At 33.2% G+C, this 10552-nt stretch overlaps 1 protein-coding gene across 4 annotated transcripts in view; it reads right to left on the minus strand.

The window, feature by feature from the left end:
- The window catches only part of LOC145257294 (excitatory amino acid transporter 3-like), a 147595-nt gene that overhangs the window by 6313 nt on the left and 130730 nt on the right, over positions 1-10552 (minus strand). For 2 of the 4 annotated variants that reach the window (XM_080115654.1, XM_080115656.1), the window contains one exon: positions 10508-10540. The exons of the other annotated variants lie outside the window; for them this stretch is intronic. In XM_080115654.1, the coding sequence (XP_079971780.1) occupies positions 10524-10540 (17 nt within the window). In that variant the 3' untranslated portion in view covers positions 10508-10523. The remainder of the gene's footprint in view (positions 1-10507; positions 10541-10552) is intronic. 4 annotated transcript variants of the gene reach the window in all.

Genomic DNA, 10552 nt, shown 5'->3' on the forward strand with positions numbered 1-10552 from the left:
GCAGGTGAGGACTTTGTGGGGGATACAGGAGGAGTATTATGAGGAGTAGCAGACACAGCCGGAACAGGAAAGGATTGTGTTGTGAATTTTTTTTACTGGGCTAAAGAGAATTAGTTTAGATAGTTTCTGGGGTACAGGAAATGTGACTGGAGGAGGTATTTTAGCAGGTGAACGAGATTTAGGTTTTGTGGGGGACTGAATGATGGGGTTTCCTTTTATTGAGGAGAATACCAAAAATCCATGTGCCATGGTATCTGTCCAGGTCCACCCCAGTTATCTCCTCAAATTTTAAAAGGAAGATGCACAGGTATTCCCCAGTTGGTACCTCAAAAATAGAAACGGTTGTCCTCCTATACCCCATATAATCCATGTGAAGTACATAGTCTTTAGTTATGACTTCTTTTTTGGATAAATTAATGCAGTCTTCTTCCATTTTAAATAAAGCTATTCATTTGTTGTATCCTTTACAATTGGTAATTCTTTCTGGTCTCAGACCTGTCGTTGTAATAAGTTTGGTTACTTAATCCTTCATCTTGGTTTTCCTGTCCACAACAAACAGTAGAATCAAACAGTAGAATCGTTTTTTTAGTGAATTCTTCCAATCTTGGAAGATCTAATATTATCCTTTTATCCATTGCAAATTACAAATTCTTCACATTTTTTGGCTTTTGCAATAAACTCATAACGTTAATTTTGACTGCTGGTAGCATGGTCCATCTTATCGATTCAGTGGTAAGATTCTCAATTGAAATCTTAGTTGAATGATTCTTCATCAGCGTACTGGTGTCTGACGCCATCATCGGCAGAAAGTAAAAAAAAAAAAATCTGGCACCAATATATAATAACGTCGGGGGAAGATGAAAGAAAGCAATAACGAATTTAACAATAGAAAATAACAATGGTATAACGGCAATAATAACAACTAGCAAACCCAAGGAAATTCCACAGTAGTTGAAAACCTAATCACATAAGCAAAAAATAGAATGTCCTTCAATGGAATAATCAGTGCAATATTAGATCCGACCATGAATTAAAAAATAAATATTTTTGTAGACAAATATGGCTAACTGCTTGAGATATATTATTACAAATAATAGACGTAAGACACTGGCTGCTGAAAAAAAAAATGAGTATTTTGATCTGTGTCAACCAGACACTGGCTGGCTATAACTAACTTATTATTGTAACCTACATCAATAGAACACTGGCTGGTTATAAATTAGTTATTAGAATTGTGATCTGCACCCACCATACACTGGCTGGCAGTAAATAACTTATTAGTATTGTGATCTTTACCAACCATAGACTGGCTTGCGATAAGTAACTTTGTATTGTGATCTGTTCTCATCAGACACTGGCTAGTGATAACTAACTTATAAGTATTGTGATCTGAACCCACTATACACTGGCTGGCGATAAATAACTTATAAGGATTGTGATCTGCACTCACCATGCACTGGCTGGCGATAAATAAGTTATTAGTATTATTATCTGCATTCACCAAATACTGGCTGGCGATAAATAACTTATTAGCATTGTGACTTGCACCCACCATACATTCGCTGACGATAAATGATATATGAGTATTGTAATCTGTACCCACCAGATCCTGGCTGGTGATAAATAACTTATGAGTATTATAATCTGTATCACCCATACACTGGATGGCAATAACTAACTTAGTATTGTGATTTGTACCCACCAGACACTGACTGGAGATAACTAACTTATTTGTATTGTAATTTATACCCACTAAAAACTGGCTCGCTATAAATAACTTGGGTATTCTGATCTGTACTCACCATACACTCGCTGGCACTAAATAATTTTAGTATTATGATCTGCACCGATCAGATACTGACTGACGATTAATAACTTATGAGTAGTGTTATCTCCACCTCCCAGACACTGGCTGGCGATAAATAACTTATTAGCATTACGATCTGCACCCACTAAACACTGGCTGGTGATAAATAACTTATGAGTATTGTAATCTGTATCCACCATACACTTGCTGGCGATAAACAGCTTATGAGTATTCTGATCTGTACTCATTAGACACTGGCTGGCAATATTCCATTTTCCTGAGAGAATTGAGTATAATAACGGTTAGTGTGATTTGGAATATTCTAATTTTACCATGATAATGATCGAAGTGACAAGCATAATAATAATAATAATAATAATAATAATAATAATAATAGGTGCAATAGAACAGAGACAAACCTAAATATGTAGGGTATGACTCCCAGAATCTGGACGATCTTATTTATAACCACGCGTTTGGACAATCAATCAATAAGAAGCCTCTGACCTATTATAAAAATACCGAATTTTGGATTCCAGTCAGTTCGCTATCAGTCTCTGTCTTGACAGGACTGTATTTCTGTGACCCTACACGGATAGTTAATGTTAATGGGTTAGTTATTAAAGTTAATATATCTACTGAAAAATTACACTCCTCAGAATAATTAAAAAAGGACATTACTATGCTTTCTATTTCATTTTTACTGGATGAGGGGATAAGTAAAAATTCATGCAGTGGTAGCTACTAAATTTGCAGCTGGTTTGTTTGAGATGGAGGAGTTAATATTTATAGTTATGTTAGTTTAAGAATTGGATAACATGTTAAAGTATGATTAAATTGATATGAGGAATTAAAATAAAATTTGATGCCCGAACTCTTGATATTTAAGACGATAGAAGGGATAATAAAATGTATCTATTAAATATAGAGTAAAGTAGCGACATATTTATGATTTGAAGTACAATTCAGTACAGGTATATCTAGAAGTAAAGTATAATCTGTGGCGTATTCAGTATGTATAATTTAGTATAAATAGATATATATGCACATATTTATAGTAGATATGAACATATAGAAATGGTAGATATTAAGAATATTTCTTAATAATGTTTTTCTGACTCCTTATGAGGAAAGATAACTTCACCTTTTGTTTAAAATTCGAAATTGTATTTTGCATATCAAAGAGTATCGGCTCAGTCTTTTGTAGTACTCTTTGTATTGCTTTCACCCATCTACCATATGAATGGATAAGAATATAATTTCTTCTCGTTGGGTTTCTTTCCAAAAATATTACAGTTTCTGGCAGTGAAACTTTTAAAGCTAGATTTGTTGCAAAAGGTTTTCCCAAATTTCTGGGGTCGAATATTTTGCCATATTATCACCAACGACAAAATTAATAACAATTAGAATTTTATTGCAACTTGTCGCTTAATACAATTCAAAAATACATCAAATAAATGTAAAAAAAAAAATGCTTATTTAAATGCTCCGATTGACTGTGATTTGATTATTCAACTCCAAGAATATGTTTCTGTCTGTTTTCATTTAATTTACCGTAGAAAATGTGGCAGAGCTGATATAGTTTCTTTCTGCGTTTTTACTTAGTTGGATAGTACCCGGGTGCAGGGTAACCCCACATAGCTTGATGGACGTGTAGATGTTGTTATATGATTCATCTTGGAGACAAAAATTCTAATGTAAAACTTGTACTCTATATTATCTCAGTTATTTTGCCTCATCTTGTCATTAGAAACTGGGCTTGTAGAAGTGCATGCAAGCTGAGGAGCAGAAATACTTGACAAAGTAGCCAAGCGTAGGCTAACTTCACTTGACGTGATTACCTCTATACTAATATTTTTTTACTAGCAATAACCGTTAACTGGCGTTGCCCGGTGGAAGCGTTCCCTCCTCTCCAAAAAAATTAAAGTAGAGTTGTTGTTGATGATGATGATGATGATGATGATGATGATGATGATGATGATGATGAACCCCCAACCTCCTCATGTTATGAACGGGTTTTGGAATAGACACCAACTCCTCATGGTAAAAACGGTTACCAAAATGTAGTAAGCAGCCTGGTTGGAGAGAGTTGAAAACAAACAAGCAAACAAACAAAACATCCATTGAGCCGTTAAAAATGTGGTAATGTTGACTAGTTACTTATCAGCCTCCAGGACTAAAAATAGTTTTATTAAGAACTAAAAATTTATATAAGAACGAAAACATGGAATGCTATTCTAAGGAAATGAAACGAAACTTCTTTCATGTATTTATTATATATTATTCTTTTTTATTGATTACTGCAGTACTTGGTTAAAAATATTTCACTTACCACCGTAACAAATAAAAAATAAAACCAAAATAAAAAATAAAAATACCCCCTAAAAAAACAACTAAAAAATACACCCCCCCAAAACAAATGAAGGTTTATCGTTTCATCTCGATCCAAAGAAAACAAATAAAAAGGGGGGAAAAAAGTAAAAAATAGCTGAGAAAAATGGAGAAATAAACACGAAATGTTATACGTAATTACTGCAAGGTATAACCCTGTTTAAATGTTAAAACTTAAAAAAAAAATCAAAACACATTTAAAGGGAGTGAGAAGTGAATACCTCCATACTGTTCAATAATAGCTTTATTTAATGCAAAACGCTGGCCTCCTGTATCGGTAAACGCCATGTTGGATAATGGCTTGCACATTCGTTTTTATTCATAGAATTGTAATCTGGAAAAAGGGATCGGTCTGATCTAAGCCAATCAAAATAGCAGAATTTATAAGGGAGAATTTATTATTTTTCGAATCAACGGACGGGAATTTAACGTTTGGGCTATTAGTTTATGAATCAGTTATGAAGGGTGTAACCACAATATCCATACCATGTGTATAAATCCGTGCGGTTTATGGGGGATCAGTAGGAGGACTTCAGCAATAGGGGGAAACAACGGGACTACTTCCTCTACAAGTTAATGTGATACTGCTGGTGTAGCTCCTCGGAAGAAATCTAGGATTTTATTTGAACACCGTGATGTGTCAGAAAAGTCTTTATAAAGTTACATAGGAAATTTTTATTTAGAATCTGTTGTTGTAAACCTACAGTATTTTGGTCCAACAGGGGAAAACTGCTCCTATTTTAATATATATATATATATATACACTAACAGGAAGACTCGACCAGAGTTGAATTAGATCCACACTTCCAATATTTTTATTGTCATTGAAATCGTTGAAATTGCTCTATTTTTCACTCAAACTGCTCTAGTCATGGACATACCACAATGCACCAGGACGAAGCTGCATATGCCTCCTCGCACTGACTTAGTCCACAATACATTGTAGTCTACATTGTGCTGTAGAGAACCTATGGTTGATTTTATAAAATTATATTTCATATGTAATGGCTTGCATTAAAGTTTAAAATACAAAAGTTAAGTATCATACTTCAATTGTGCTCTAAACAGAAATATTCATTTTAAACACGCCCCTTTCTTATCAAAGAACCTACTGTTGATTTTATACACCAGACTCTTCTGCTTGTGCGGTGATAAAACTTCTAAAATTCACTTGTGATGTTAGGTTGTATCAGAGTGTTAAGTTTGGTCAAAATTAGATTATCCCTTCTTTAATTGGATTCTTTCAATTATTGATTTTTCCCATATTTATCAGGAGCATTACAATACAAAACCTATCTAAGAACATTGCTTGACACATAAAGTACATGTGTGTAAAATTAAAAAAAAAAACTATCATTCCATAGAGAACGAACTCACGCGCGCACACACACACACACACACACACACACACACACACACACACACACACACACACACACACACACACACACACACAAAGTGCTTTATATATGTATGTGTGTGTGTACATGCAAACGTGTGTGAAAGAAGTCAAAATTATAACTAGTCAATATAAAACTACGTTCGCTAATTGTTTTTCTCTGAAGAAGAAAGGTAAATTTTGGGAACTCCATGGAATAATAAAATAATTATCTTTATCCTGTATTCCTTGTCTGCGAACAATAGATGTTGTAAATCATAATTTGTACAATTTTAATTCCTTGTATATACTGATGTTCTATTTCGAATATTGAGCATTTTTATCTGGATAGGATTAGTATTAATATTTCTATATCTATTCAAAATTTATATATCATAATACAATAGACTGCCACAAATTTGTGTTTTGGGTCAAAATATTTGACTATTGTACAAACATACACACATAAAATCTTCGTTACAGTTAAACTATAATGTATAAAGTATTTCCTTTTTTGGTAGTATTCTGGGTCCAAAAAGGTTGATAATTACAGAAGGCCACCAAGAGGATTTCCACATTAAAGTAGTTTATAGTCAAATGTTAGTCGCAAAAATAGAATTTTGCAAGATAATTTTGACTCACTTATTCCTTAAAACATATATTTGGTTTTATTGGGATTTCTTCAGAAATGTGTGTTGCTAGAAAATAATTTGGGAGAAAAAAACTACCAAGAGTTGTTTTAAATTATTATCCCTCTATATACCATTGAGCTCTTAGGCCCTTTAGCTCTTTGGATAAGCTCTTAGGACTGACCTTAACTTCAGACTTGAAATAGAAGACTTACATCTAATCAGTTGCTAAAGTTACTAGAAAAATATTTGGATCATTCTACTGCTCCAGAAGGTATCTAACGCCTGATGCAATCCTCTTTTCCAATAATTATTAGACATCAATTAATAACTATTCCCCAAATTTCAGTTTCTTCAGAATAATTTAAGGGTTTTAAGGGATATTATATGGGCACAACTTCCCATTTAAAAATTTAAATATTTCAGATATGCATTAAATTTGATTCATAATCTTTAGACACCAAGAAAGAAAGATTCTCTAAATTCTAATTTTCAATTAAGACCCATTAAGCTTAAGCCTTAAATTGTAGACATTTTCTTGAATCAAAATCATATAACGGATTTTGACCAAACTACATGAGGTTTAGTAGCTTTATATTTTCATTTTTAGTTAATTGTTAATTTAATTGTTAGGGGAAATAAAAGTGGCGCTAGGTTGTTCTGTTTGGGATTCAAAGTGAAATAAAAACATCTTCAAACATCCAAATAATTTGCATTTTGCTTGTTGCTGCATTTTATTTCTGGATTAAATTGAATTCAATCATATTCAGAATGTTGGAAAAATCGATGGCATAACTTTGTTATTATGTTCTATATGTGAAAAAGTACTTATCTGCATAATTGCTTTTGTAGCATTATTTCATTATTAATCTAATTCCCTTTGTAGTCCATTTCTTCTTCTGAATTCTTTGATTTATGCTGGTCATACTTAGTAAATCGTATGTGGTTTATTGTATTCAGTTACGTGAAATAAGGACTAGGATTCATAGAGCGCTGACCACCCTCCGCTCCAGTTTGGCTCTCAATCATAACATTTATAAATCCCACAGCTTTTATATTTTTTTAGTATTATTTTTTCATCGTTTTATCGGTGCATGCGGTCGCACCAGACCCAGACTTATTTTATCTGTGTATCTATCACAGGCATAGTGTTTATCTATCCCATATATAGAAATTACAGTGTACTATCGCACATATTGTAGGTGTTGGATTTTCACAATAAAGCGTCAGTATTTATTTCAATAGCGTATAATTCAGAAACCAAGTGTTTGAAGCTATTAACATATATAAAACATAATCCCAGTTATCCTATCGATTTTCAAAGCACCATTTATAGTGTTTTACTCAATAATCACATGTCAACTTCAACAGAAAAGAAAACAAATTTCACAAATATATAATATCAAATTTTCTTAAACAAAATTTTTCTCCTTCATACAGAGCCCCAAAATATCCCTTTAAATGCAATTTTTAACCATTATTTTTTAATTCATTTAATTTGTTATTAAAAAAATGATCCGCCTCATATTTAGATAATTTACCCCAAGAGTATTTTTGTTTTTACTTACCTTCACCCCCAAACAGGGCATATAGCCACTTGTATGTAGGGGCTACTAATTGGGACCATTCCTAAGAAAGATTAACAAGATGTTGGTTTATGTTACACTTGAACTTATGCATATCAGTACAGTCAGGGAAACAGGTAGCAGGAAGGGAATTCCAAAGTCTAGCTGTTTGAGGGAAGAAGATATTAGAGTAGAAAGCTTTCTGGCATTTAGGGACTTCAACAGTGAAGAGGTGTTATTTTGTTGCTAAACGGGTTTGTCGGGGATATGTACCTGGAGGGGGCACAAGTGCAATGAGTTCATCAGAGCACATTCCATGAAAATACTTGTAAAACAGGCACAGGCATGCAACATGGTGGCGATGGGACAGGAGTTGGAGCTTAGTTGACAAAGCGGGACCTGTTAGATTGGAAACTCTTTTTGGATCCTATCCAAGAGGGAGGGACTAGTGGTAGATGTGGCAACAATACTCCATGCATAGGCGAATGGTGACTTTGTAGAGTTAAAAGTAACTCTCAGGTGTGAGTAGTTTTCTAGTACGATAGAGGGAACTTACCTTCCTCTCAGCAGCCTTCTCAATGTCCTGAATGTATTTGTTCCAGTTCATATTTCCTGTGATTGTTAAGCCGAGAAGTTTGAAGGAGGAATTCTCAGATAGGGTGTTATTTGTCATGGATATCGGTGGTTGGAGAGGCTTTTTGTAATTGTTAAAGGAGAGCAGCTTAGTCTTACTAGCATAAAATGTTACCATCCATTTACACCCCAATTTCACTACGGTTTGGAGGTCATTTTCTAACGATTCTGCCATTGTCTTAGATTTGTGTACATCCGTTCTTCCTTTGTGCATGCTATAGAGTGTTGTATCACCAGCAAATATACCCATCTCGGACACAATATTATCAGGGAGGTCGTTAATGAATATCGGGAATAATAGTGGTCCAAGGATCGACTCCTGAGGCACTCTCGCATTAATGTTATGTGGTTTGGATGTATGTCAATGACAATCTGGATGGTTCTATTGTCTAAGAAGGATCTAATTATGTTTAGTATTCGTCCAGTTATACTGTTTGATTTAATTTTCATTAGCAGCCCTTCATGTCAGACTTTGTCACAGGCTTTGGATATATCAAAGGCTACATCCCTGGTTTCACCCACCTTATCCAGTGCATGGAATATGCATTCAGAGATGACCGTTAAGTATCTGCAGGAGAACGACATTGCCTAAATCTATACTGTTTGTCAGAGAAAAGATTAGCTTTTGTCGGGTGATGGACTGGTATATTGCTCTATTAAAAAAGTTCATATATCTCCTATTATCTATAATGTAACTGGTTTTAGAAAAAGAATTATATTAACAAAAATGATAAAGCCCACAAAAATAATGCCACCAATAAAAAAAAAAAACATGCAAGAAAGAAGCACCGAAAGTTAGAGAGAAAAACTAAAATTACAAGTGAAAATAATAAAATAAAAAAAACAGAAAAAAATTCGTTTTAAAAGACAAATTTGATGAGATGTTTTGCCATTACAATTTATACAATTTATAACAAAATAATTTCTCTTGACTCCATAGTACACGTTGTTATCATAGTAATAGAAATACCGATGTTAGTGATATGTATTTTTGTCTATTTTTGTTCATATGTCACATCACTTAACACTCGGTTTCCTGCATTGCTATAGCCTTCTTATACTCTTATTTATCAGCAATGCTTAAATCATACTACCTTATATATATATATATATATATATATATATATATATATATATATATATATATATATATATATATATATATATAAACATTTATTCATTGATGGGCAATTATTTTTATCTACAAGTACATGAATTGCTATTATGATTAATACTAATTGTATTAATACTGCTATTACTGTTACTATTATTTGCTCAAGATATTCTGGAGTTCTCTCCGATAAACCATATTGAAGTTATTTTCCCTGAAACATTAATAATCCATGAAAGAAGATAGTTTCTTATTTCCGAAAGTTTAGATGTACTCGTTCTACACATATGTGAAACTCAGGACGAGGCTTTTCCTCTTGCTTACTCGGACCTTTAATCATCTGGCTATATTTACATGGCTTTCACAACTCTGACATGGTTTTCTCTAAAATGTCTTTCATGGTAACAGTTGTTTCAAACTTTCTTTCTTCTGGTTGCTGTTAGACAAGACTCAAATTATCTTGCCATTTATAGATAGCCTTTTCTTTTGTTTACACTTAGTCAACAACACAGTAAGTCAAAAATTATATTACATTATTCATTGTTTTCCTTGTCTTTGAACATGTTTACCATACGTGTTCGCTATGAATTGTGTTAAGATATTTTTACTTTCTTGACTACTAATGTCTGTTCAGCCTTTGTATATCGTATATCACATTAACTATTATCTGTAATGTTTCCTATGTTTCCTTATCGTATATCACATTAATGTGTAATGTTTCCTTACGTTTGTCTTTGTATTCGTGGGAATAGTTGTATATGTCTGTTAATCCAAAAGTTTCTTACTTATTAATCTCTTTTAATCTATCTTTTGACCACCATGTTATCTATAACATTGCATGCAAAATGCCAATCACACGTTTGAAGAAAGACAACCAAATAGTCAATACAAAAACATAGGAATAAAATGCCAAATATTTTAATTGAAACTCGCTGATCCTTTATTTGAAATGTGCAAACCAAAGAAAAACACTTTGATACCACAAAAACATACCTTTTCACTGTGATTTCTATCGTTGAGAGTGCCCTGAACAAAGCA

This window comes from Euprymna scolopes, chromosome 3 (assembly GCF_053919585.1).
Source record: "Euprymna scolopes isolate OS-2025 chromosome 3, ASM5391958v1, whole genome shotgun sequence".
In the NCBI taxonomy this organism is placed as follows: domain Eukaryota; kingdom Metazoa; phylum Mollusca; class Cephalopoda; order Sepiida; family Sepiolidae; genus Euprymna; species Euprymna scolopes.